Raw genomic sequence first — 27704 nt, forward strand, 5'->3', positions numbered from 1 at the left:
TCAGATCAGTTTCTATTCATATTTATATATATACATGCTATTATGGAATGGAATTACTTTTAAAATTCTCCATGACCCTTGAGCTTTGCATTCCCCCAAGTCCGTATCAAATGGAATAAATGTGTGTAGCGCATTTACAAGTTATTACTGCAATGTGTCATGCCATCGCCATGACATCACTTAAAGATTTGGACGTTTCTTTAATATTAACATTTTCCAGTGTGAGGGTTATCTAAAGTTATCGTGTATGTAGTCTACAAAAATATATAGTATTTAAAGACATGAGCTATTTATAATCTAGAAACAGTGCCAGGCCTACAATAGTACCTTAATTAATACATTTAATACGTGTGTGTGAGATAGTTTGAAATTGTTCATTTAAATGTGGAAGGCATTCCTTCCTACTGCGGAAGAAAGAAGTATAGCGCGGAACGACTTTCCCAGTAGCCTTGTTTGAGGTCGGGCTTTTGTATAGTAACGGACAACAACTAGGGGCAAAGGCAAAGTTATTAGAGCTCAACAATGCTTTAAACGAATTGTCCATAAATAATATATATATATAAACCGAGGACTATGTTGGTCGCCAGACGATTAGTATCAACATTTATTCAGAGGGGTATGTTTCAAAGACGTGCACCTCATTTGCTATTATCAATTAAAAAGTAGCCGACCGGCTAATCTATTTTTTCTATTTATTATCTCCCGATTACATCTAATGGCTGCCGTATTTATTAACCCTACAGGAAATAATTCCGGTCCATCTGGTTTGTTCAGCCGTCCTCATGGAGCCTTCCCTGAACTTGAACCCCGGTATCTTCAATGCACGTGTTGCTGGAGAAGTCGCGTCCCCGTAGCAGGGTTCGAGACCCTGAACGCGAACCTCATCCCCACTGCACCGTGTACAGATGACCTATCGCTGGACACCTGCTTTACTGCAGACCAGAGGGAGGTCATCCTCCGGACCCTGAACAATGCTACAGAGCTAGAGCTGGCAGGTGTCAAGCTCTTGCGAGGACGCAAGTCGGTCAACATTGTTGATTACAGGACCAAAAATGGACCTTTCAGAAGTCTCGAGAGCGTGGTGAATGTGCCCCTGCTGAAGCACAAGAGTGCGCTCGTAGTTTTTAACTCTATTCTCAATCCGCTCAAGAAAGAGAAGAAGGTTAAGGTTCAATTGATGAAGTTTATCAAACCTGAGGTGGACAGAGCCTGGCTTGAGGTGACCCTTACCTTACTAATTTAAGTGAACATTTTATCTTAGGTGAATTGCGGTGCATGCTCATTCCAAAATGTGTTTATCTTTCAGGAAGCCACTTCAATAGTGTCAATAATATGTGGGACTAACAAAGTTGCCTGGGCCCATGTGGACAGAGGGATGATGGTGCTGGACTGGCAACAACTGGACTGTCCTAACTTTTTAAAGGGGACCTACATTGCTTCATCTTACTTAAATGATGCAAGTATAGACTCTGGCCAGATTTTTAATTTCATGTTGGGTAGTATCCTAATTATGATAATTGCTTTAAAAAGAAAAAACAGCCCGCATATATAAGGAGACCTACATCTGTACACTATTAAATTGTACTCATTTGTTTCTTGCACCAGATCTCTAATGTTGTGTCACAGCTGCCCCCAGCAGACTTCTACTTGGTGGAGAAGCCCTCTATCTCCCTACAGAACACAACTCTGTTCCCCATCATGGCCCACATGCGCTCAGTGGAGGCCATGCTGTTTGCACTGCTGGAGCCCAAAATCTACCAGACAGACTCAAACACACCTCCCAGGTAATACAATGATCAATTCAATTAAATGGCCCCTATTTTACAACCAGGTTTGAGTGGGAATAGCTGTTACAAACCATTTGTTAATCGAATCACCTTCTAGTAACAGCAGAAGTGGGCGTGTCCACCCAGAAGTTTACTGGATATTTATGGGGCGTTCACATCGGTGGAAATTATGGGGAAAACATTTTCGCGACGTCGCAAAATTCTCGTGAACGACACCTCATGACGCTCTTATGATTCTACTTCCGTCCGGCAACTGCGGCCAGATTTTGATAAGTTTCCCAGTTGTTGATGTCTGGTTTACTAGTGAACAGGAACATGGCGGAACATGAAAGTTTTCCTCAATATAAAATAATTAACCATCATATCACATACTTTAATATTGATTGACGTTGTAAGCGTCTGTTGGAATGGACTTTGCTCAGTTTTAAACATTGTGTACTGGTAAACCAGCTCTAGATAAGGGCAAGTGTATCCTTCCATACAGTGGCAACACAATGTGCTTCTCGTAAATAAAAGCAAAAGGATAGTAGGTGATAGGATACAAGGAAATAAAGGCTTTTGAATTTAAAACTGATCCTACTAAGTTCTGTTTAGTTCTGACTGTTTATCGGATAAAAAACCCTGTTGTGAAGAACTTTTAGAATCCCAAAGCAGTGCACAGGAACGGTCTGTGTCGGGAACACGCGTAAGCCTGAGCGCAACACTGAAGAGGCGTCTCGTTATCACCAGGACCTTGAACGCGCTTTTAAGCCTACCACTTGGTACAGTCCACTGGGTAGGCTGGTAAACTAGGGGCCCCGTTAAATAGCGCAAAAATAACTTGATACGTGGGGACATGTAATTATGCTAGGGCTGGGCAATTAGAACAGCTGGATACATATCTGTACATTATTTTAGATTTGAACATTTTCTTTTGGACCATTTTGTGTATTTTTTTTAAGGTGAAATTTCAAAGTTCTCAGTTAGTGTTTTTGAGAGTGACATGCTGAATAAATATGTTTTCAATCTCCAAAAATAATCGTTTGCATAATCGTGATTTCCATATCGACCAAATTAATCGTGATTATTTTTTTCCATAATCGAACAGCCCTATGTAATGCTAAAGCAATTTTACATTTTTATCAACTTTGTATACAATATAAATCTAACTTTCTCAATGTCTGATGCAAAGTAGATTTATCAATCCCTAATTCGTTCCCCAATACCAATATTGATGGTTACTTTGAGAAAGATTGAATACCTAATAGGTTTAGGCCAGGGCCTCCAAATTGTGATCTCCCATTCTAAATTGGGGCTAAGCAGTGCTGCATCCACAATTCTGCTATTGCTATTTATGCAAGAATAAAACAATTATTTAACATCAAGACTATTATTTTAAAAAGGTGTGAATGTGCACAAGTATAAAGTCAAGCTCGTCCTCCTCCTCAGGGTCCTGAACATGATGCGTCTGGCCGTGGGCCGCCACTTCGGCCTGATGGTTGGGGAGTCGCGGACCAGCGGCGCCCAGGCCGTGCGTCAGATGATGACCGAGTCGGTGACGCAGAAGCTGCCGCGGCTTAACTTCCCCCAGGACCTGCTGCTGAAGTACAGGAACGCCTTCCAGATGGGGCGGGGCAGAGGGGGCGAGGAGCTGTGTGACGCCCTGCTGCAGGCCGTGGCCTTCTACGAGCTGCTCAGTGAGTCGTCTAGGTAGGCCTGGCCCGGCTTGGGTTAGTCCCGGCCTAGTTTGGGCAAGGACAGCTCGTTCACAACCCAACAGCAGGACCAGGTATCTACCAGGAGATGGTTGGCGTGGTTGCAGGTGTGTTTCAGTAGTTGGTTGAAGACAGGAGCCTTGAAGGATCACGGTCTTTGATTCAAGTTTCCCTACTGAATGATCATGAATTGGTGTGTGAAACCATGAAACCAACCTTTTCTCTGTATTTATATATTTTTTTTACTTTTTCTTTTACTATGTAAATTGCAAAGCAGTCTTTTGCTTTTTGAACACAAGCGCTGTTGAACTGTTTGACATAATATTGTGGGAAATGTGTGGGTTTTGCTTCTTGGTAAAATAAATAGTGGGCCACTTTCATTCCTGTGGTCTCTGAACCTCAACACCTATCTTATAAGTTCCTGTATGAATGAAATAACAATAACTGGAACAGAAGTTACAAAAATATGGGTTTTGTTTATACTTGTTTTCCCTTTTAATGTATTTACACAGGACAGTTTTTCCCCTCGACTGTATACATTGATGCATACATTTCATGAGACAATAAAGAATTAAATTAATCAGATGTTAAACACGTCAACTGACTCCGTCATAACTCAAGACTTCAATCATTTACTCCATGCACTCCTCAGCCAGCTGTTGCATCGTTGTGTTGGAGAGACCCAGATGAATGCTGTGCAGGTAATTCTGATACCTATTACAAATAGCAAGGTCATAATTATTCACCACAGCACACAAAATAAGCTTGAGACCATCCTGATTAGGGAGGGACAGATTGTGTAGTCAAGTGATCAGGATGGTCTCCAGGCTACAAAATCACCCCCATGGTTACGTTTTTGGTGTTTTTCACCGGGTCCCCATCCTCAACTCAATCTGCTTGGGATCTCCTTGCAGCTGGGAGTCAAATCAGTGATAAAAAGCCAGGATGCAACACAACAGCACCCCCTACTGCAACCACCCTGATGGGCGGACATGTGGTTTAGAAGAAATGTATCTACTTTCAATAGCAATGATTTTAGATGTTAATAATACATAATATTTGTCCAATGCTTTTCTAGACACCCAAAGCACTTTACATATTGTCAAAGTCCTTCACTCAACATGTTTCAGGAAAATCCACCAAGCCATGCCTTCTCCGTTGAGTCTACCTTTTCCCGGGAAATCCCGACCAATAAAACTGGCATCGAGCCGGCTGAGTTAAAACCCACATAGCAGTATGTTGCTCACCTGCCGTGCTTCTGTAGCTGATGGTGACAGATGGAGCGCAGGGTGGACATGTAGTCCAGGCAGACTGCCCGTCTGCTCCCCAACAGACTGAACCCCTGGTTCTGGAGGACCGCCCGGCTCAGCTCAAACCTCCACTGGGCCGTGCTAGAGTTACCGGATCAGATATATGTTGTATTAGTGAAAACTAGACAGGGTATAGGGCATCCAAGATGCATACGGGCTAATTACAGCCTGTGCTAAATCAAGGGCTCCTACATGAAAAGGTAAGTCAGTATGAATGCCAAGTCAAGTGAGAGTGGTGTAAACATCTGATCTGGTCACCTGATCACACACCTGTGCTTGGGGGGAAGGTGCCCCCCAGAGCTCTGTCTCAGGGTGGACCCAGGAAGGGACAGTCTGTCCACGGGCTCCTCCCCCTCCACGCCCCCCACTTCCTGCCTCCATGTCGGGGCACCACTGCTCGCTGCGGACACCCTCCCCTGGTAAACATGAAATCCCAAGCCCTCGACAGCAGCCTGGATCTCCGACATCCTCTCCAACTGCCTCCATGTCCTCTCTCCCCCTCCTTCTCTCATCTCATCCACAAGGCCGTCCTTCACCTCCGCTCCTGTCCAGAAAAAGTCTTTGGGGACACACGGCCCTGAAACGTGCGATTCCACGTTTTCCATGGTGGAGTCTAGGTAAGACATGAGGTCGACAAAGTGGGCTAAGGCTTCCAACCCTCGGTGTGTCGACGCTCTGATTCCTTTATCACCAGTTTTATCCACAGAGCCCTGGGGTGCTAAATGAGTTCCCTCCAGAGACCTCTGCCCTTCCTTTTGTGGTGGTTGGAGAGCGCTATTAGACGATCTGCTACAGTCAGTAGGGGTCAAAATGCCCTTCCTTCTACTCAGCCTGGAGGCGTTTCTTAAACAGGTCCGCATTGTTGATGATGATGCAGCCTTCAGGTCAGTATTTTCACCCGGTTGTCCTTGTTGTTTGACTCGAGGTTGGCTGGCAGTGGCAGGTGCAGGTGGTTCAGTGATCGTCCCAGCTTTGGGGTCTTTATCTTGGCAACAGTTTGTTGTGCCCTGGGTGCTGGCTGGTAGAGGTAGGAGTAGCTCCAGGTTTGAATACAACAGGGGAAAATGCCTACGCCAGCTTTCAGTAAGGACTGTCAGAAGCTCATTTTCTGGCTCGGCCCAGGACTGGCACTGAAGATAAAAGAAAAATTGAAACAAAATTATGTTTCAAACATGTATCAACCCTTCCCCCCCCCCCACACACACACACACACACACACACACACACACACACACACACACACACACACACACACACACACACACACACACACACACACACACACACACACACACACACACACACACACACACACACACACACACACACACACACTTGCCTTAAGAAGGTGCAATATATTCCGTTTAGTCAAAGTGTTGAGACAAGACGCACTGTAGCCAGCAGCGTCAGCTGGCAGGGGAACGCACTTTACCCTCTCTTCACCATCCTTAGTGCCTACAATTAAACAAAACCAAAGTCAATACGAAAACATAATACAAACAGTTAAAAACACACTGTATATTGCTCCATAGGTGTACATTTTCAAGGGCACCAATACCATTAACGTAGGGTGGTCAGGGCGATTCGTCATTCAGGTGAGTGTGTCAGTCATGTGCCCACATCATCAAAAGTGACCAGATATATAGTGAAGTAAATACATTTTTTTACTAATATTCGGTGTGTATGGTGCCTCAAGATCCTCAAAATGTACATAAACAATACATATGACGTTAAAAGACAAATAAAGGACGTCTAAAGGAAAATGCCAATATTAAATCTTTGTGATTCCTGGCGCGACTGAGGCATCTATGTCTTCTACTCTATCTGGCATTTTCACCCTCTTTATGTGAACTTATATTTGCTTGAGGAGATGCAATGCTGGGCCTGCATAAAATGAGCAGCAAAAGGATTCCTTAGGTCTCTAGTCCTTCACAGAGGATGCCGATGATTTACAACCAGTGACACCTTTGTGTGCAATATAAGGTGTGCAGACTCTATTCCCTTTATACGCATTACCTCACTTGTCTGGCACCAGGAGTGTTTTGATGTGTGCGTATATCTTCTAATGCGTAAATCAGTAAGGACTTGTGATTACATTATTATTTCATTTTCAAGGAAGAGAAATTAAGATCATTATGCTCTCCAACATGGAAGTACAGTGGTTTAACTTTAGGCTCAAGTCAGGTCCTCTTGGTCAGGATGGATATGGTTTTAGTCCCTCAACTGCAATTTTCTCAGTCAAACTTTTAGCTCAAATGTAGTGTAAACTACATTTGAAAACATTTTCCAAGACGTTTTTATCAGGCCGCATTCACGGGGAATTCTTGACAACATAGAGATTCTGAATATCAAATATTATAATCAATGGCCTTCATTTTTAATTTAAAAGAGAGGTTCATAAATGTTGGCGTTATCTTGGTCAAGCAGAAAACACTTCTGTTCTCTTACTTCCTATGAGCTGTGCACCTCAGTCAACAGTCTCGGGAGCGAGCATATAAGAAGACAAGAAGAATAAATCGACTGCCTTACGGTCCGACCCGCCAAGAACCGACTGCCTGGGCGATCCTGTCCGTAGGGGACGCCGACCCATACTGCTCTTCACCAGGAAGTGCAGTTGGAGCAGACAGCGCCTGAGGTCCCCATGGCACTCGGCCAGGAGGCCCGCCACCTCATGCTGCCACGTCCTGGCGTTCTCCGCCAGACACACCAGACGAAGGTAGCTGCAAACGTTCACCTGGGGAACAGGGAGGTACAGGACCAGACTCACCACCTGTTGGTGCCTTTATGTTAAACTGGATTTTACGGGTGTGAACTTACCGCCGATGGTGTTATAAATAGGATTTCTTCCACGTCGCTTTCAAATCTCTCTTTGAATAATGGATCTACAGAGGAGGTATGGTCTTGCATTACACAGTGAGACAGAAAATCATCAGATACAGAAAGGCTAACACAATCTGGTCTTTTAATGTGCAATGCTGTAGAATTGAAAGCTGTTAAATGCAGAAAACACCATGTTACCCAGCTCAGGTCATTTAAACGTGTTAGCTTCAGAGCTTCCTGATACCTGATCACCCCAAACTACGGATTTGTGTTTTCCATTACTTTAATATGCAATCTATCACTTAATATCACTGTTCACGAGCTGTGTAATCCTGCTGACCTAAATACATGGTTGACCATTAGCCAGCCAAGTTAGAAGAGGGACAGACCAAGGTTAACCAATCAGACAGCATGTACGTCTCTTTCTGACGTGCTCTCAATGACAAGCAACACTGATTGAAAGAGTTACAAAAATGACTTGTACTTCATGTTACTAGCAGGCATAAAAGGGGTCTTATTCTGCCGTTGTGAAAGCCAGTCTATTTACCACTGGTGGTCAGAACCACAGGCCTCTTGGTCGTCGTCATCAGAGTCTTGATGGCCGAGAGGAAGCCCAGGTCATCATCAAATATGACATCAACCTGTTCACCAAAACACAAGATGCAAGCACCTCAGAAACCCAAGGCAGGATCAGAGCTTCGGTTTTGGTGAAATATACATGCTAGGGCTGCAGGATATATCGGCTATGTAAGATATATCGATATAATTGCCAAGGGGATTCAAGATTTGACAATATCGATTATATCGATATATGCGTTAAAATGGTCAGTTTCCGCCTAAAGCGTCTGTGTTTGCCTTGGAGACTGTGTGAGCGCGACCCCTCCCCCTCCCACTCAGTCCTTCCGAACGTGCCATGTGCATAGACGCCTCATTCTCGTCCCCGCTGCCCCCTCGCAAACACAACACACATGGAGGATACCGGTAAAGAAAACGAGACGGCGGCGTGAGACGAAATTGTTTCAAAGAGAAGAAACAACGGCTCCATAATATGGAAATGGTTCGGGTTTAAAAAAAACGGACGAGCAGCAGCTGCAGGTTATCTGTAGAGAGTGTAGCAAAACCGTTGCGGCTAAAAGTGGAAGCACGACAAATCTGTTGCATGAATGCATAAAACCAGTTGTGAACCGTGAGCACTACAGCCGGGCCTTCACCTCAGCCCTAATTGCTGAGAAAATAAATTAACGTGGAAAAAAAAGAGACAACGCTGAATTGAAAGCATTTAACAACTGCAATCCTTTAATTAACGATGAGAAGGATGTGGCCTAAACAAATAGACCATAACATAAATAACATTCTCCGCAACAAGAAACATACTCTAATGAAAAATCTGGAAACAAGGTCACAAATGCAGGCAGGAAATGTATTTCGTGCATTTAACCTGTAGGGGTCTGTGTGCGGTTTTTGCACCGCCCAGGTAATATAAGGCCAGGTGTGTGTTTGTCAGATACTGAATGTCAAGGGAAGAGGCGGAGGTTTAAAAAAGTCTTTCGACCGCGCGCTTATTAAGTCTAGTTCGTTGTTATTTAAGTTTACTCGTTACCTATAAAGGTTTTTTCGTTTCCTTGTAATATTGTCCTAATTAAGAAGACAGTTTGGTTTTTTTGTATGGTAAAATAAACGCAATCATTTTTTAAAGTCGCGAGTGCTTGAAATCTTTGGAAGCGAGTTGAACTGACCTCGTCTTCTGTACCCACGGCTCAAACGAAGAACGGCCGAGACACCAAAACACCGAGGCTAATTTCATCACCATGGACACTGGACAGCACTATGAAATCACGGCGCACAACAAACCACACACATGGACAAATAATTTCCTCCTGGAACTACAATTGAATTTCAAATGCACAATAAAAATCCTCTCAAAACAAAAATCCAACCACCAAGTTTACATATTGAATTAAAAGGCAATTTGCGCTGGAAATGTTAGACAACCTCTGCAATAAATACAAATGACTGAATATCCACTTGGCCAGAATTAATCACTGGAAATAATAACCAAGGTGGTTAACATAGGCCTGTACCTTACATGAAAACAAAATCCATTCGTCTGTCTTTCTTTGTGAAGTGGGCTATGGCAGCGTCGAAAAGTTTGTCCTTTGACTTGAGCTTCAAAAGAAGTCCTTTCTCTATGGACATCAGTGCAAAAGCTCCCAGGCGATCATGTCCAGTACCGTTTCTGGCGTACGTCTTGATGCGCTTCAGAGCCGAGAAAGACCGCTCCACGGAGGAAGTGGACACGGGGATGGTCAGCACCAGGCAGGTGAGGTGATACAGCTGCGGCATGCTCTCAGTCAGCTCTTTAAGTGTCAGAAAGTGCAGCAGGTCTGATGGGCTCCTTGCCTCAAAGTTTGCCATGTTGTACATGACTGTCAGTTCAGTCTTGAGCCTGGGGAGGTCAAAGTGCAGCCCGTAGTTTTCAGCGAGGCTCTGAAACTCAGAGCTGGGGAAGGTTTCTCTGTATGAGGCAAACTTCTTGGGGTCGAGAAGGGCAAGGAACATCTTTCATGATCCTTGAACCTGTTTCTCAGCTGAGTGAGAATGTTGTCCAGGATTTCACTGTGCAGCTGCTGGTACCCTTTCCGCACGTCTCCAACTCTCCGTGCCCTGCGCCCGCTGGGCTTTCTCATAACTATCCTCATGTTACTGAAATTGTTCTTGTCTTGTTTATATGAGTAAAATTTATTTTAATTCATTGTTTTCTATCTCATGCAGGACATTGAAAACATGCAGCATGCGATCAATAACAATATGTATTCAATAAAATTATTTGAATTATTAATCTGCTGTCTTTAATTCTTTGAATTATTAATCTGCAGTATTTTTGTTAAAGGAATAAAGCGATTAAGTAGGCTAAACTTAAGCAGGTTCCCCACGTTAAACTGCTATATGCATTACATGTCATTGTAAAATTGTAATAGGCTTCTTTTCTTAAATGCATATGACTCAGGGATGTCAGTTTCAAGTAAGGCTATGATTAAGCTAATCAAGAGCATATCAAGATTAAGCTAATCAAGGGCATATTTTTAAATGAGCGGGTCGGGTGCATTATTTTTACATATGGCCTAATATTTGAAGTCCGAGTTGCGGTCATTTATGTACCCGCGCACCACTGCTACATACAGATCACTTCCGCGATTTAGAAAAGTACTAGACACGCCTCCGACTACAAGTTACGCCTCCGACTACAAGTTACGCCTCCTACTACAAGTTACGCCTCCTACTACAAGTTACGCCTCCTACTACAAGTTACGCCTCCGTCTTGCAGGACGCAGACAGATACTATTGCTAATACATGCCACAATAGGCTTTCACCAATAGAAAAATCTCATACCATAGGTGTGTGTGCACGCTCTGTAATGCTGCAACAGTTTATCAGAATTTTTTAATACAAATACACATCATTTGTACAAATCATTCCAGCCAATAACCAAGAACCGAGGATTCAGTACAAAAGGGATTTGCGGCCAGTAGAATAGAGGCCGGTCTTACCTCCTCGAAGAGAACCAGTGAGATGGCTGCTGACCGCGGGTCCCGCCGTCCCGCTCCCGCTGATCTTGTTGCGAGACGGCTTGGCTCCTGGTGGTCCCCGGGAGGCGGGCTAGCAACCACAGCCGGGTGCTCTGCTGTAGTCTTGAAGAAGCTGGTCAGAGGAGCGACCCCGGGGTCCGGGAACCTTCTGCGTCGGGAGTGGCCCCGGTGGGGCCCCGGTCTCAGTTTTGAGGTGGAGACAGTGGCTTTAGAGGAAATGGGACCTGTGACAAGAAACCATTTTCAGAGAGAGACATTTTCAGAGATTATTTCCAACAATAAATGTATTACCAGTATTTATTCATACCTCTATAACGACAATCAACAACCAACAATAGAAATCGCACACACATGACAAACAATGGACGACATGAGGCTGCACTGTTTGTTTCCCCAGCGCTCTCCTGAGAAGGTTTCTCTGGCCCTACCCGGTAAAGCATCGGGCTTGCCGCGACTGTTGTGGGGGTTGTAGTGGTTGTAGTAGGCAGGCCGGAGGGCCTCTTTCCCTGGGGCCTCCACCAGGTGAGACTGGGTGACCTCCGTCAGCTGGGCAAGGACACAACGGCCACTCCGTTGGGAAGAGCAGTTCACCTCGAAGACCTACCGACAAGAGAGGCCAGAAAGCAACAATCAGTTGAAACACGCAGGGACAAAATATATTTAGTTTTTTACGCATTCTCCGCAATCCCTGACACATGAACAGTCTCTCAATTTCCTTCCGACTTAAACGAAAAGCCAACTATGATTATTATACTCATTTCAGGTAGGGTTTTCCAGCGCCAGTAAGCACAATCCTGCTCATTTTTTAAAAGATGCTGAATGGCACTAAGACATGTTACGGTGAAGCCACAGGGACAAGGCATAGATCCTCCACTGGCACTGTTCTCAGTCCACTGACCTTAAAGCCGAGCTCCAGAGCGCAGGCGTATACGGAGGCCGTCTTGCCCGACCCAGGAGGCCCGGTGATCAGCAGAGTGGTGGACAGCTGCTCCAACGTCTTCCCCTCAGAACCAGCCTCGCCCTGGAAGGCCCCACAGTCCCAAAGGCCTGCAACAGAAACACATCCTGGGTACTGTTGTGTTTCCAGAACACATCACAGGAACTGAATTTATAGTGAGGTTCGAATTTCAAATCAAACCATCGTCGTCGTGTGGGCGTTTCCTCTCAGCTTCTTCTTTCTGATCGTATCCATCCACCCTCAGTCTCCATTTCTTCAACCAACTTCAAAAAGACAAATCAAGGAAGAAAATTACTTGGCCTCAAGACTTTCGGTACAATTCCCTGGAGCGATGTGAGCGTTCCAAACCTCACCTGTGCACTTTATTCACTGAGCTAGAGTTGCCGATGACCTCGCTGGAATGCAAAGGGCTGTACTTCTCTGTCCAAAGAACATCGCTAATACCGGCTGCTCCAAAAAGAAAAAAAGAAATTAACTTATACCATGTAACCATTTACGGAAATTATTATTCTATTATTTACACCTGTTGAAGTAAATGCTCAGACCACAATTTGTACCTGTATTTGGACCGTAAGAGATGGCTTCTGTCTCTGATTTCGGTGTCGGTTGAGGCGTGTCACAAAGTCCAGCGCCCTGTCTGAGGCGCTTAAGTCTTTGAGTGCGACTTAGCCTTGAGTGTACCTGCACAGCTTCGGTTGAGAGGACACAGGTCTCTGAAGGCCTACGAGTGGTCGTCTCCACAAGCACAGCTTTCCTCTGCCTCTTGGAATCCTCTCCAGGAACATTCAACTCGTGTTGACGTTTCCTTTTTTCTACTAAATGGTTGGTAAAGGATAGGAGTAAGGAGGGAATGTGTTTTAAGTTTCCTCAGCTTGGAAATAAAAGCCAATCACAAATTGTAATGTGTGCATGTTTGGGAAACACAATGATGTGGTGATCAGATATTACACAATAATTAACAACCACATTACCACACTTTGGATTACCAAGACTTTTTAGGTGGAAAAGACATTTGCATAGACATTTGTACATTTTCTATACTTCGTCATAACTATAATTGTTATACACTCACCTGGAGATATCAAATTACATTTGTTTTCACTGGACTTCTTTTGGAGACCGCGAAACACTCTTCTGGCAGGAAATGTAGGATTTGACTTTTTGATCTCTTCTAGACAGTTGTATGGACTTGAGTCGTACTCTGATGTGCAGGCAGGGGTTATCGCATCGTACCTCTGATTCAGACAATGTTTGGGTGATGATCGTTTACTTTGGAACGACTGGAAACTCTCTCCCCGAAGACCAACTGGTTTGGTCAGCAGACCATACAACCGGTCCTGATAACGGTGTGTTTTACACACGGGTTCAGACCTGGCATGTCGTGTTTCCCGCATAACACAAGCCCCAAGTTTGCTTGTATGACTTACTTCAGGTTGAGGTTTATAAATGTTGCTAATAACTTGTAGACCTACACTCTCCTCCATCATTGGAGCCGAATCCTTCGACACAGACACGGTGTCAGAGCCGCTTGCTACAGGTGAAAGGAGGAGGTTTAAATCACTTTGTGTTACCACCCTGCTTTGAATCTCTCCGACTCCGGCGTGGTTTCTCCGCGTCAGTTTGTTCCGCATTGCAGCCAAATTAATTCGTGGTTGCACCTTCTCGGTTATCGGCTTTAAATTGTTCCGCTTCTTTGCCTGGAAACAATGTCGCACACTTTATGTTTTCAAATCAGTGACGATCGTGGCAAGAGGTTTGAGTGTTACATTGAATACAGTCCGCCTGGGCGGCGACGTAAAAATGTGAGCGCGTAGAAATGAATTAATTCACTAATTGGATGTTTTCTGAACGGTTGTGAACTGTGACTGCATCATGACCTTGGTCAACTTCGATACATAAAGCATGTATGTCCATCTACGTTTAAGCAAGAAGCATCGGTCTACCCTAGTTTAAATATTTCTGTCAATAAATGTACAGACATTCTGAGATTGGACAATGTATTCAGCATACATTGTTAATGTTTACATAGCATAGTAGTGATACATATATTTATGCTATGTACTTTTCAAATCACGTATCTTTTCTTTTTTGTCTTGTATTGCACTGGCATCACTTTTACATTTCACTGAATATGAATATTTCTGAATGCTTTACTTTGCATGCGACAATCTGCGAAGCTGTCTATCACTCCAGAGTCCAGACCACTGAGAAATGTAATGCATATCGGACTATTTGACAGAAGGATGCTCATACATGTGTTGATTTGTTAAACCAAAAGTATGCAGAAACAAATATGGTGACCCAAGCTGCCCCTATAGATGCAATATTGGTGAGCTTATTTGCATTAGGTAAAAGCAGATAAGTATACTATTCACATGTATAGGGCTCTCCATGGCGGCTTTTTTCTGTAGTTTGCAGTAACATCCTGCAACATGAAACTGGCTTGCAGTCAGGACTATATACTTTGTGAACAGTCCATGGACTGCACTTTCAACATTGCAAAGTATTCCAAAAACTGGATACCATGATCATTGTTTCCAGGCAATCTCTGAAAAGTCAGTGCTGAAAAGTCAGTTCTGAAAAAATACGTTGCAATGTCGTAAACGTACACCTTTACAAGTTTTTAAAACTAAATATTCAACCTTTCAAAACGTATTTCTCAATGTATGAACACCTGTTTGCAGAATCCCATTTACAAGGTTTCAAAACCGGGCAACAATGAAATACACCGTTAGAACAGTGCCAGATTTGAAACTCTGCAAATGCGCTGGTGAAATTGTTTGAACTTTGAAAATGTGTTGCTGAAAATGATGAAGATAAAATAGAACACAAAATCATGTTTACAGATGTTTGAATTTTAGTTTTATTTTTTTTCAGGTTATAATCTCTTTTTTCAGTGTTGCAAAACCTTTTTTACAAGGTGTTGAGTTTTCAAACCCAGATTTACAAGCCTTTGAAACTTTTTTTTTCAGGTTTGAATTATGGCAGGAAACTGACTCCATAATGGCACAGCACATCCCAACAATAGGATTGGTTCTTGTTGGGAGGCAATTCATTCTAATCTTCGATTTCCTTACAAATTCTCCTGACAATCTACTGGTTGCTACTGCAAGTATCTGAGTGATTTCCAAACAAACTGAGTGAGTCAAAATAATTCAGGATCAAGTTCAAATGTATTTTTATTTTAAATATAAAAATCCCCATATCCAAAGTTTACAGTTCTTTTTTTTACCAGGATGTTTTGACAACATTGGTGAAGTGACTTTTACACACCTAAAGAAATAGGGTGTGAAAATGAAAAGAAACAAAAGATAAACAGGTCATGGTTCTGCTTATTGTGGGTTTGTGGACACACTATTTAACACACCCTTTCCCCTCAGTGGAGTTTTGAATGAACCAAAGATAAAATTGCTTGATAGAAAAACCCATCTAATGGAGACCCACCCGGCCCCTGTCCCAAAATAAAAGATAAGTAAATACACCCTCACTTTGGCATAAACAGAGCAAAAAGAAAAAAAGTTATCTCAAATATCAATTATCCACATTACCGGAATATTGCTTTGAGGAAACAAAAACATGGGTTTGTAAATCTTGATGGATACACAATGGGGGTACAATTGAATATTTAACATTATTACAATGTATACAACATATTCATAAAGTATTCTCTACTAACAACTCGTGTCGAAGCGCACAAAACCCCCCCCAACTCAAAAAGTATTAAGCGACAAACTTCCAGCATTTATTGGGCCGGGACGAAAAGAAAGGCATGAAAAACCTCTTGCTGTTGTGATCGTGGCGGTTCGACACACAAGATGGTGCTGCTGGTAAATCGGTTCCGTTTATGTACTTTGCGTTGGGCCAACGGTCTGAGGGACTATAGGAGCCCCAGCCGTTGGAGAGAACACCCTGTAAAAAAGTAGGGCGGTAAGGCCTTGGACCTAAGAATCATAACCCTTTGTTATGTTGTGATCTAATCAACAAACCAACAGCATACCAATGGCTATGTGGAGGTTCCCCCCGTAAAGATGGCAATTTTGAGCCCATCTCGCCTTGCCTTCCATCAAGTCGAAGTGTGAAGAATAAATGTTCTGCCAATTCAACGAAAGCCTTCAAATCAGTGTCCCTCAAGGTCACGGTCCAAAAAGGTATTCACACTGGAGAGACGAGAATAATTCCAGAGTCGAGAAGCTGCATGTGACAACTGGCGCAGCATAAAGAATCAAACAAAAAAAAATTGCATTTTCTTCAAGTTCACAAGTCTCTAAAATACAAATACCAAGTGCTAAAGAAATCAGCTAAAAAGTATAACAGGAGCCAACAAGGTTATTGTGTACGTGTACAAATAAACAAAAAGTGACATGTTATCGTTACGTTTTATCTTTACTGAAGTTTTGATACAGATGTCTAGTACAGGTACACCCTGAACGCAGAGGTGTCGGGTTAAAAACACGGTGCACTGGCACCACTCCCAACCAGAACACGTCACTTCACTGGCTTCTACAAAATGCATATTTTGCCTGACTTGTGTGGGCGTGGGTATGTTGTGTATATTGGGATATTGTTCATATTTGGTTAAGTTCTCAAGTTCTTAGGAAACATGTTAAAACTTGTATTCCGGTCATCTTTCTGCTGGGTCCACCGTCCTCTTCCTCCTGTTCAGGACTCCGTATCAAGCACCAAGGGGTCAGTCGATGGTTTAAAAAATAAAAATAAAAAAAAGAAAGGAACCAAAAGATGTTTGGACCGTTGGCAGTCGTCCAGGCGGCCGGCATCAGTCGTTCATGCCGCATTTTGTCCTCTTGCCCAGCTTGCTGCCACCCCCGGAGGCTCCGATGGTGCCGTTGCAGCTGGCAGCCGTCTCCAGGGTGTGCTCCAGGGGCTCCAGGGGCTCCACGTCAGGCCCCAGCTCCTCCTGGATGCCGCGCAGGCGGGCCATGGCCCGGTCGATGGTGGCCAGGCTCACCAGGTTGAAGTCGTGCATGCTCACCAGGTGCAGCAGGAAGTTGCGGCAGAGGTTGCGGCGGGCGATGAAGGGGCCGCAGGTTTCCACAAACACCATGCTGGCCTGGTTCATCTGGTTGTCCGCGATGAAGCTGCGTTGGGGGGGGGGGGGGGGGGGTGGGGGTGGGGGGGGGGGCGACAGGCTTTACTTTCTGAAGGTTCATTTAACTTTGACACATTATATATTGGGTGACATTACATTTGATGGTACTTAAACTAACGCTTACAAACAATGCAATTATTTTATCGCAATAGCATACATTTTTTTAATTCACTTCTTTTTTTTTAAGCCACTCCAATTGTAGTTAAATGAGATTATCAAATGGAATGACACATTATCGTTCACATCAAATGTACTTAATAAGCAAGTGATCTTGAGGGAGTTTTATTGACTCACTTAGGGTTGGTTGAATATGAAACGGACAGGACACTACGGATTAGGGAATTGTAAACAGGCAGTTACTTAGTACAATTGTAAACCAACAGTTACAAGAGTAGTTAAATTCAAATAAGTAGCACCAGAGTTGGGCATCATAAACAGGCTGTCACTTACTTCAATTGGAATGTAAAGTAAACAAAAATGAATTCTGATATGAATGTTGACATTCTGTGGTCAAATCCTTATTTTTTTATTAATCTAGTTAAAATAAGATTGCGTTAATGGGCTAATTTTAACAGCCCTGATTTAAACCTGTACTCTCAAAGTTCTCCCATCATCACCCCCAGTTGGAGCTATGAAGGCTATATAATTAGACGGTGTGCAAGGATCGATCTAAAGATTAAACATAGTTTATCATCATTGAATGGAAAAGTCATGAAATGAGGATATCAACTTATCGTGATACCTAGTTCGATAGTCTTTAAAATTATCAAATGTTGTGTTTGAAACGTTGAGTCATGAAGGAAAACTAGATTTAGCCTGCCACCACTTGAATGTCCTCATATTTCAAAATGAAATGACACTAGATTAGACCGTTGTTGTTAGATATTATTTTGAATCCAAGAGAATATCAGGATATTTATCTATATTTTCAAATTCCTCCAAAATTATCGTGATCATTAATTTTCAATGTCTACAATAAAAAGTGTCCCAATTGCCGGTGGAAACAGCCAGGTGCTCACCCCTTCTGCATGACGTGCAGGTTCCACAGCTTCATAACCTCTTTTTCCCCCTCGTTGACGTCGGTGAACTCCTCCAGTTGCTGCGTGAAGAAAAACAATCCAAGAAATTGTAACATAACGCCGTGTTTACAAGAGAAGAAGCTAAACGATGCGGCCCTCGTTCAAAACAATGTGCACAAGTCCGCCATGTTGTCCCCGTTTTCTTTGGTGCGACATTCACACACCGACACCACATGGGACTGTAATAAATGGCGCATTTCGGTTTACCAGGACCAGTGCTTAGCGTTCCAGAACCCAACACATGTAGCCATTACATTCTCCCCGAGCCTTGTCGGACAGACACTCACTTTACATACATCACTTTGACATCTGCTCGCGATCCCGCCAGGTAACATTTTAGTCTAGCCGTGACATCAGGCACACGGCTACAAAGGGCAGACGATCCTTTTACAAAACATGTGCTCACCGTGGCAGTCTTCTCCCGGAGCCACTCGGGGTCCCGCTCGTCCTCGCTGTCCTCTTCCATTTCCTGCGGCCTGAGAGGCATGCAGCTGTCGCTGTGGAAGTAGAGACGGTTGTGGCCGCTCACATAGGTCCTCTGCTGCTCCAGCTCCCCGTCCTCCGACTCCAGGAACTCAGACAAGCTGGGCTTGGTCCGCTTAGGTCTGCAAAGGGGGTCGGAGGGAAAGGCAGTGTGGGCGACGTCGTTTAGACAGATTCTGCTGACCTGAGATGGGTCAGGCAGGAACAGAGATATGCCAAAGGATGTCGCGTGGACAGAGCCGGTAGTGATCCCAATTTAATTACAATGATTATGTAAACCATCAATTAACCACTCATATTGCTCCAGCATTAGGGTTCAGAGTTCTACAAATTTGCATCCGGCACCAGCCGCTGTAAAGTTGGGTCGGAATGCCTGACTGACCTAACTGAATGTAATTTAAACAAATCCTAGGTTAATGTAATGTAGGGCGGTTGCAATGCGTCAATATCTTTTATATATAATTGAACGTTTAAGAAGGTGGTGCATGTCAAGTTGTTGCATCTAGCAAAGATGGCAGATGTAACCTATTGAAAATTATTAGTTTGGAAGAAATAGGTTTAAAAGAATGTCAAATGATGCGTTTCAATTTCAAATAAATTGTCGTTGTTTTAATAACATGGGAATAGATGAATCCATTGATAAAAACATTAATTATTTGCAGTCCTTATGTAGCGTTAGCCATACACCTTGCAGACATAAGCCCAAAATGTTATTTCTACCTTAACCTAATAAAAGGTTCTTCTGAACGAGCTCATTAAACATTCACTGAACTTAATCACCTGCGTTTCAATTTCATTAATAAACTAATGATTAAGATGGCCGAGATGGGTCAGCACTGCAGGACCCACGAGGCTGACGGGAGGAGGGAATAGTTACCTGCACACCAGGATGTGGGTGACCGCAGTCCTCTTGACGGGCCCATTGCGGCTGAAGGCAAAGCCGGGCTGGCTGTGTATGTCCTGAGGGTTCCCCACGTAGGAGCCGTCGTAGCACTCGTTGATGGACACGTCTATTCTGGCGCCTTTGGGATGAGGCTACAGGGGGAGGGAAAGAAGGCGTGCCGACAAGACGTTGTAGTACGTTTCCACAAATACAATGTAGTAAAAACACAGTCTACCTTACGACAAGCAACCTTCTGGGATTGAGCTCTTCACTTTGAGGCTGGCTTTGACCTTGTGTTGAATCGTCCATGATGAAAACGGTAGAGGCTTCTCCACTAGTGTTAGTTTCAGTTTTGATAAGAAACCAACTGTGGCAAAATCGTCTTTGTCCGTTAATCTCCTAGTGTGATCCCTTAATACCCTTTTTGATGAAACCCAAATCTGTTTCACATATGTATCGAAATATTCAGTTACCGTCCCATCAAAATGTTGAACTTCCGAATGTAGGAACAATGTGCCAACGACGCAGTGGAAGAACAATTGCCATCCTCACTTCTGGCATGTTTGACAGCCATTCACCATTTGTTCACCTGGGGATCTTAATGGGACTTTCAAACAAATCCCATTAACATGCCCGATTTGGTTCAAAAGAGTAGGGGCACTGTTGAGAACAGCCTTATTGTAGTTGTATAGGAATTCAATGACCTGAAGTGTCTTCTTAAACCTATGCTTTGAGAGCCCTCATCCTTGGATTGTGTGAGGCACCATCGCGCTATGCCACTGAATATATGCGGTCCCATCGTGATGATGTGTATTCTCACCACATAGTTGAAGATGAAGCGGGAGTGGGAGAGCTTGAGGTGCTTCAGCAGGCTGTAAAGCCTCCTGCAGTTCAGGGTGCACCAGGGGCAGTGGAGGTCGTCCCGGGCCTCAGTCTGCTGCCGCGTGTTGTTGTTGTACAGGAACTGAAGGCGGACACATGCATTACACCAGGGAGCTCCAGGGAGCGAGCGCAATCCTCCTCGCGGTCGTCTTTGAATAATATACGCATTGATCGAGTAGTACCTCCATTAACGCCCACATGTATAAACACAAGACAACCATCCTTAATGGTATTCCCATGCAAACCAGTGAACCACTTTCACCCCAATGAGATGGTCGCCGTAATGCTTTGTAAAAAAATAATTATCAGACCAGCGCTTCCACCTACCTGGTAAAATATACGCAGCTTTTGACGCGGTTCACATTGGACCAGCTCTCTCCTCGTCTGGATGTCCATGCTCAAAGAGTCCTTCACTGCTGAAAGAGTAGCAGAGATATCCCTTCAGAGACTTGCAAGTGGTGTTAAATCAAATACCAACGTTACTTTCCACTTGGATACAGAGCGAAGCTTCATTGACTGCAACTGTATTCACTAACGAAAATGCTTGTCTTCTCGTCTAGACGAGCATTACTAAGGATTTAACCTATAATAAAACTTTCATAACGATTATCCTTACGTGCATGCCTATAAAAACCGACATGCTTTTAAGCATGCAAGGAAACCAGAGCACAAACACACATAAACATGAGCATATGCAAGCGGGTCAGACACTGCCATCCGGGCTCACATGAAGGATGCCAGGCTTCACTATTACCCCAGAAAATACCAAGGACAGTGAACTATGTTCGAAAGAGTCAGGAGACTCCAATGGAAAACGCACAACAGTTAACTTAAAAATCGGGAGTGCTTCAGGGTCCATCGGATCCAGCAATCGAAACAGAAAATCTCACGCGAATGTAGGTCCTACGGAACTCAGTGTAGGAGCCGTTAAAGCCCTTGCATTCTACTAGATCATTGCCCACTGCATTTATGATGAAAAAAAATTGAAACCACGTGGAAAACAGGCATGTAGACTTTTTTTCCTTCCAGTGTATAATGACCATTATTGACGAGGGAAAATAGAAAGTGTCTATTCTCAATCAAAGAAAGGTAAAAGGCATGCATTTGGCTCATTGTGTCACTTCCACTCACAGGTCTCCCTCATTGTCACCTACGCTAGCTGAGAACACCTCAGAGGATCTCTCTCTCTCTCTTGCATGTACGGATTTCACCATGTGGAAGCATTGCTGCCAGTTGTGTGTCTGGGGCCTACCCAGTGGGGCGGCCCGGTGGTGGCTGGTGCGGGTCTCCATGGGGCTGGAGCCGTCGGAGTTGCGCGTGGACAGGGGCTTGGCCACAGGCGCCGTGGACTTGGCTCCGGCGTCCCCGGTCCAGCGCAGAGTGAACTGCAGCGTGGGGCCCTGAGAGAAGGTCTCGAAGGGAGGCAGCCTCTGTGAGGAGAGGGCGAAATAAGGGGAAACTATTCACTTGGTGAACGACGTCTACAACCTGGGGTTGGCAAATGACCCCAGTTGCAGCAGTTTATTAATTTAGCAGATGCCGTTCTCATAAGCCATTTTGTTCTTGAAGATTCACCTTGATTGAAATGGCCTCTAGACTGCAGCCATTGGGATTGAAAACTGAAACTTTTAGCCAGGAGTCAAGCAGCCCAACCACCAGAAGACTATCCTAACTAGTGGTCAGAAAACTGGATTTTATAACTTTGATACAATACCTTGAAAAATTTCGATATTTAATACATTTTTTGTTACCAGGTGGAAACTTCTTACAAACATTTTTGTTTTTAAAAAGAAAAGTGGGGATTGTTCATTTGTTATTTGCGAGTTTTAGTCAAAGAGTGATATGGTTTGGACTGTTGCAATCAGTTGAGAATCAGCTTTCATTTAATGTAGTTTGTGCAGGTCAGATTTTGTGAAAAAGATAGCTATTGCTGTGCATGTGCACAGTTATGAAACCAAAAACCTTGTTGTTGCATATGGGTATATACATGACTCTTTGGACTTTCCTTTGTAATTTGACCTCAATCCAAAGTACTTCTGAACAGGACTTTTTTTTTTCTCGACCAAAGCCGGTCACAGAGGCGCTGCACTTGACATCCCATCTGGATTGGCTAACTTTGAGCTAACACCGTAACACAGAGCAATGAGACGTGAGCCGAACTACGGCGAGAGACCGTACTGCGTACTGTTAATCAGAGGAGGCGCGCTACGTTGGCGCTGTAGCGATGAGACTGTAAAAGGATGACATCATGCTTTAATGGTTTGAGACCCACGTTCTGTCTGGGTTAGAGTCCTAGAATCTGGGTTGGAGTCCCAGAGAAAGGACCATGTTCCTTAGGTCGGGTTGGAGTCCCAGAGAAAGAACTGGGTTCTGTCTGGGTTCGAGTCCCGACGTCTGTCTGGGTTGGAGTCCCAGAATAAGGCCTTTGGTTTGTGGTTAGAGTTCATAGTTGTATTATAGGGTTATAGGGCATATTTTACATTTCACCTTTATATCTCCTATTTCTTTAAAGTATTTCAATTCTTCGCTGTGCTTTGCTTTAACCACCATCTCTTTACTTTTTGAATTCTGCCGTGCCTGCACACGGCACGGCACGCGCCACACAGAAATTTGATACATTTCATTTGCTTTGTGCCCACGGCATGCGTTAGTGGCGCCGCACAGAAAATGTATACATTTGCTTCAGGAAACTTTGTCTGTGTGTGTATATGCAAACTCGAGTTTGCCTGTCCACCAACCGAGTTCATTTGTAACGAGGAGTACTCGAGTAATCGATTCCTCACGCCCATCCCTAGTATGTATAAATGTTTTATGACTGCTAAAATAGAAAACCCAAGTCCGGTCCAGGGGAAGTTTTCACGCCCACCGAAAACATCCCTAAATAAGTGCGGAAGACAGGTAAAACTTTACTTCGGTGACAGTGTGACGTCAGACTGCGGTTGCTGGTGCTGAAGGGCAGAAGCCGGGAGGCACAGTTGCGACTCCCGGCAAGGTTTACAACTTCTCGTTCGACCAATCAAAGCATACTGGGGTACTAGGAAGTGGGTGACATGATACAAATCATGTCGCAAAATGGGATCTTTAACTCCCAGTCGTAGAAAACAGAGCAGGATGCGTAGCTGGTATGTGTATCAATACTGCAGAGAATGATTATTGTAACAGTTTCAAAAATTCTGTATCGATATTTATCGAAAATCTATATATATCAATACTGACTTTTTTAAGCTGTTACACTAGTATCAACCCCAGGCTATTTTCCTTTTACATGCATGAATGTAAAATTCCTACATGTTATGACCAAGAAGATCTTTACATGAGAACCATTATGGTCTTGACAGCGTAAGTACTATCTAGATGGACCCTCTGCATCAATATCCTACTTAAACCCACACATACCTTCCCGTCCAGGATGGTCTCCCATGTGGCTCTCTTCTTGCTCACGGGGCTGTCCTCCATGCCCTGCATCGACACCTCATACTCTCCATCCAGCAGCTGCAGTCTCCTGCAAGGCAAAGGGATTAGAACGGGCTTTCTGGCACACAGTACTATGTAAAGCAGCCATTCTCTTATTCAGAGTCGTGATATTGTGGCTTAAAACTCAAACCTGTTTTTATCAAAGACAGTCATCTGTGCAACGTAGGTCTCGGTAGAGCCGTCCTCCTCTCTGTGCGAAGAACTCCTCTTCTTTCTGCTTGGGGTCTCTGTAACATCTGCCCAATGGGAGGAAATAAACATTTTCTATAAATAATTTAAAATTCTTCATACATCTGTTGGGAGGGGGGCTGATACTCTGTATGCAGACCACATGACTGATCATTGGCACACCAAATGGATCATTTGAAAATATCTATTTTTGTTGACCCCCTTTCTACTGCAGTGTTGTGAAACAGGAAATTGCAATGAAAGTTTATCCAAAATATTTTCATAAAAAAGGGAGGCTCCTTAAAAAGGTTTGGATTTGCCATGGTTCGGAAGAAAAAAAAACATTTATGGGATGGTGGCTGTACCGTAACTCCTCTGTATCTAGTGTTTTCTCTGGGGATGATAAAGCGCAGATAGAACGTATAGATGCCAATTCAGCCCGTTATTAGTCAATGTCTTTGTTTGGCTCCACATGTGGCATACGCTTAAAGGTCCCTGTATAGAGCCTTTTCTGCTTATTGTAATGTCCCCCTGAGCTTAATTACCACACCAGTTTGAGGAAGAGGCAAGACTATTTGTTTTTCACTCTTAACACCCTTGCTTTTCTTCCCAGTTCCACGTACCGATGTTCTCGTTGGCCTCGCCATTGACCAGCCCGTTGGCTTCCCTCCTCCCTGCGAGGGACACTCTGAACAGCAGCGAGTAGGACTTGACCATGTGACTGTTGCTGGGCTCAAACTCGCTGCTGGAGACCAATAAGGAGGGGTAGGGGGCCAGCTTGGTTTGGTTGCTGTCAGGATTCAAAGGCACCTGCTTTTTACCTGTAGGCACTTGCTTTACTGGGCAGCTGACATCCTGCGATGAGACGGGACACAATGAGAGTAGAGGCTGACTTAACAAATCGGCATGCTACAAATAATACTTCAAACACTGCAGCGTTGAAATCATGTTGTCTAATTTAGCAGCTTAAACCGCACATTTGATTTATAATGCGATTATAGTCTTCAAACAACTTGGCATATTTGAACCTGCGCTATACGTTTCTCCTATTTCACGGAGCAAGCCAAGATAGCAAAAATCAAGGGTTTGATTTGAGTAGGGGATTGTTACGAAAGCCATGGCTGCAGTAACGAGAAAGAATAAGGGAAAAAGACATGGGAAAGATTATATTAAACATTAGGATTCAACCTAACAGTACCTTGCGCTTTTTATGACAGACTTTGACAAGTAGCACCTCTAATGACACTGAGGTTTGTTCATTTTCTGAATTCTGTGATGGCTTTTCTGTAAGAAAACAAGCAGAGATAGTCAAATTATGATGATACCGATGAACCTAAAGAGAAGCACCTGGAAAGCCAGGAGACTTTACTTACCATCCTTATGGAAGAAACCAGTAAAGGTTAGCTGAAGATGGGACGCTAGGCTGAATAGAAAACGGCAGGAGAGACAATGTGGTAAATCCCAGAGGAAATTGTTTAACGTGCAGGGCCATGCCAAACATTGACACGACATGGGATTTTTTAGAGACACGCCATTGTTGGGTTCAGGTAGTAAGCAAGTAGTGAGCCGGGGATAAGGAAAGGGAAACTGAAACCCAGCACTATTAAATGCTCAACCCAGATGTTGCATCAGTTTGATTTGAAAATGGTGATGATTTAAAATGTTGAAACCAATGCACACAAGCCAAATTACAAGGTAGAATTGTAATTATTGCCCTTCAAGTAAAGTCAGTGGTTCAACTGTATTATGAAAAGATAATAAACTTAGGATGATACAATTGTATGTCATCAAGCTATATTGAAGGGGAATCTTTGTTACCATTGAGATTCTTGCTCTCCCTTCATCCTCTCGACTCTCTGCAACAAATCATCCACCTTGAACGTTTTCCTGCAGCAGGAAGTAAAAAAATACCACACACTATTAGCCACAGTTCACATGCTCGAGATGTGTTGTTCTATTTATTTAGCACATCATGCCAGCTTTTACAACAAATGTACCTTTTGGCGTTTGTTCGAATGTTTCTATGAGACATGAAGGTGAGGGTCCTGTGCAGGAAGATGGGCTGTAACGAAAATGAAACGGTTTTAACAGATGTATCCACAGCTTTGTTCAACAATATTGAATAAGATAGGACACTTTACTCACAGCTATCAAGTTCCTTGTGCGGAGATATCGATATATCTGTGTGGGCTCTGTAAAAGAACATATTTGGATACTTTATTAGAAGACATTTGCATATGATGCTCTGTAAGCAAATCAGCCATGTTTCTAGTCAACGTTGACACATCTTGAAAATAGATTAATGGCATCTATTTTATTAAGCACTGCACAATTCAAAAAAGCCAAATCCTGCACCTAATTTACGTAAAAACCAAGCCATTACAGAAGTGTCTGAATTTGTATGATCATTAATCATAGTAGAACAACTCAATTTCGATCCGAGTGGGCAATAAGCCAATTATAAAACAATTACCGAACACAACGAAACAATATGTAATAAAAAGGCAGTCAGAAACGAGGGAAGAAGCACCGTGAGTGGAACCCACTTCCAGGAGAGGCCTGTCAGCCCTAAACTGTGAGGTGGAAGAACTAAATGACTATTGAAGAACAGGCACGCGTGTCAATAAACTAGTATCCCAGCAATGTGTTAATTTGTCGTTACGACCATGTTTACGTTGCTGTGCGGGTTAATTCTCTTACTTTCAAAGGCCTGCAGGAACAGCTCATGGTCGGCCTGGATCTGCTCCATCTTCGGCTTCTTCACAGAGTTCATTCCGGCGGAGGAAGCTGGATACACGGCGCCGTTAGCTTTACAACTACCGCCACTCATAGTAACACCTGAGCGCTACAAACAAAAAAAACACTTGAGACAACAATACACCTCATAGGGCGAGCAAACAACCGAACGTGAGAAGAGCGAAAGTTAGCTTAGCAAGTAGTCCTCGGTGGCTAACATTAGCCAACGAGCTAATTCACGCTCAACCCACAATGCTAACTAACATATTAGCTGGTACAGCTAAAGCCTGGCTAACCTTTGGCTGGCAATAACAGTCCCTACCCCACTCCGTACTGCTCTAAGAAATCTCAATTAGTATGACCTGTTACAATAACTAGAGAGACAAATAGCATCAACGCCTGGCTGCTGCTGGCATGTGTTAGCCCCACGGCTGCCCGAGCTCAAGCCTCGCCGGGCGGACTCACCAGCGACAGAAGCCCATGGAAATGAAGAGACTCCGAGGAGGAAGGATGGGGGCTAGCTAGCGGGGCTAGCACACCAGTGAACAACACTCAACCCGATAGTCCCAGGGGTGTACCGCGTGCGATCATCACCACCGGTCGCACGCTTTGGTATTCTAGTATGTTTTAATCCAAAAATATTGATACGGTTTCTCAGAATTATTGCCTGTTTTTTGGTTTCATCCGATTTGTACTGAACAACAAGGCATTGGACGCCTCTCGTCCAATGGCCGA

At 43.8% G+C, this 27704-nt stretch overlaps 3 protein-coding genes across 10 annotated transcripts; 1 reads left to right on the forward strand and 2 right to left on the reverse strand.

The window, feature by feature from the left end:
- Positions 1-400: 400 nt before the first annotated feature.
- Positions 401-4074, forward strand: tefm (transcription elongation factor, mitochondrial). Its single transcript, XM_060046962.1, has 5 exons — positions 401-616; positions 744-1219; positions 1307-1456; positions 1606-1784; positions 3216-4074. Exons 1-5 carry the CDS (start codon positions 574-576, stop codon positions 3478-3480), a joined length of 1113 nt encoding a protein of 370 aa, XP_059902945.1. The 5' UTR covers positions 401-573; the 3' UTR covers positions 3481-4074.
- Positions 3938-13962, reverse strand: atad5b (ATPase family AAA domain containing 5b). 4 transcript variants are annotated; one of them, XM_060046942.1, is made up of 14 exons: positions 13230-13962; positions 12715-12972; positions 12511-12607; positions 12338-12420; positions 12098-12246; positions 11628-11799; positions 11161-11423; positions 8159-8252; positions 7609-7673; positions 7321-7525; positions 6131-6246; positions 5050-5921; positions 4729-4872; positions 3938-4195 (listed from the first exon to the last, which is right to left on the reverse strand). In XM_060046942.1, exons 1-14 carry the CDS (start codon positions 13786-13788, stop codon positions 4114-4116), a joined length of 3159 nt encoding a protein of 1052 aa, XP_059902925.1. In that variant the 5' UTR covers positions 13789-13962; the 3' UTR covers positions 3938-4113. The 4 variants fall into 4 exon arrangements, with proteins under 4 accessions (XP_059902925.1, XP_059902927.1, XP_059902926.1 ...); XM_060046944.1 differs by having other exon boundaries at positions 5062-5921; positions 13230-13960; XM_060046943.1 differs by having other exon boundaries at positions 12511-12604; positions 13230-13959.
- Positions 13963-15318: 1356 nt separating this feature from the next.
- suz12b (SUZ12 polycomb repressive complex 2 subunit b) lies at positions 15319-27700 on the reverse strand. Of its 5 annotated transcripts, none has more exons than XM_060046970.1 (18): positions 27435-27700; positions 26934-27078; positions 26379-26425; positions 26231-26295; positions 26052-26120; positions 25607-25656; positions 25432-25517; positions 24857-25088; positions 24196-24301; positions 23988-24093; positions 21844-22021; positions 20919-21007; positions 20530-20673; positions 19704-19861; positions 18750-18948; positions 18284-18363; positions 17559-17591; positions 15319-17253 (listed from the first exon to the last, which is right to left on the reverse strand). In XM_060046970.1, the coding sequence occupies exons 2-18, from the start codon at positions 27061-27063 to the stop codon at positions 16932-16934; spliced, it is 2094 nt and encodes a 697-aa protein (XP_059902953.1). In that variant the 5' UTR covers positions 27064-27078; positions 27435-27700; the 3' UTR covers positions 15319-16931. The 5 variants fall into 5 exon arrangements, with proteins under 5 accessions (XP_059902953.1, XP_059902950.1, XP_059902951.1 ...); XM_060046967.1 differs by lacking the exon at positions 27435-27700 and adding an exon at positions 27266-27410; XM_060046968.1 differs by lacking the exon at positions 27435-27700 and adding an exon at positions 27332-27351.
- Positions 27701-27704: the final 4 nt, after the last annotated feature.

This window comes from Gadus macrocephalus, chromosome 3 (genome assembly GCF_031168955.1).
Source record: "Gadus macrocephalus chromosome 3, ASM3116895v1".
In the NCBI taxonomy this organism is placed as follows: Eukaryota; Metazoa; Chordata; class Actinopteri; order Gadiformes; family Gadidae; genus Gadus; species Gadus macrocephalus.

Bases quoted from the DNA above. Each gene is read 5' to 3' on its own strand.
- suz12b (XM_060046970.1), bottom strand. From the start codon at position 27,063: ATGAGTGGCGGTAGTTGTAAAGCTAACGGCGCCGTGTATCCAGCTTCC. The intron at 26,426-26,933 runs GTAAGAGAATTA...GTTCTTTTACAG, and splicing joins GTTCCTGCAGGCCTTTGAAA to AGCCCACACAGATATATCGA. The intron at 19,862-20,529 runs GTGAGAATACAC...CTCCCCCTGTAG, and splicing joins GCTTCATCTTCAACTATGTG to CCTCATCCCAAAGGCGCCAG.
- tefm (XM_060046962.1), top strand. From the start codon at position 574: ATGTTGGTCGCCAGACGATTAGTATCAACATTTATTCAGAGGG. The intron at 617-743 runs GTATGTTTCAAA...TTAACCCTACAG, and splicing joins ATCAACATTTATTCAGAGGG to GAAATAATTCCGGTCCATCT. The intron at 1,457-1,605 runs GCAAGTATAGAC...TTCTTGCACCAG, and splicing joins CTTCATCTTACTTAAATGAT to ATCTCTAATGTTGTGTCACA.
- atad5b (XM_060046942.1), bottom strand. From the start codon at position 13,788: ATGCGGAACAAACTGACGCGGAGAAACCACGCCGGAGTCGGAGAGATT. The intron at 12,973-13,229 runs GTGAGTGTATAA...CCAACCATTTAG, and splicing joins ATGTAATTTGATATCTCCAG to TAGAAAAAAGGAAACGTCAA. The intron at 4,196-4,728 runs GTGAGCAACATA...TATTTGTAATAG, and splicing joins CAGCTACAGAAGCACGGCAG to GTATCAGAATTACCTGCACA.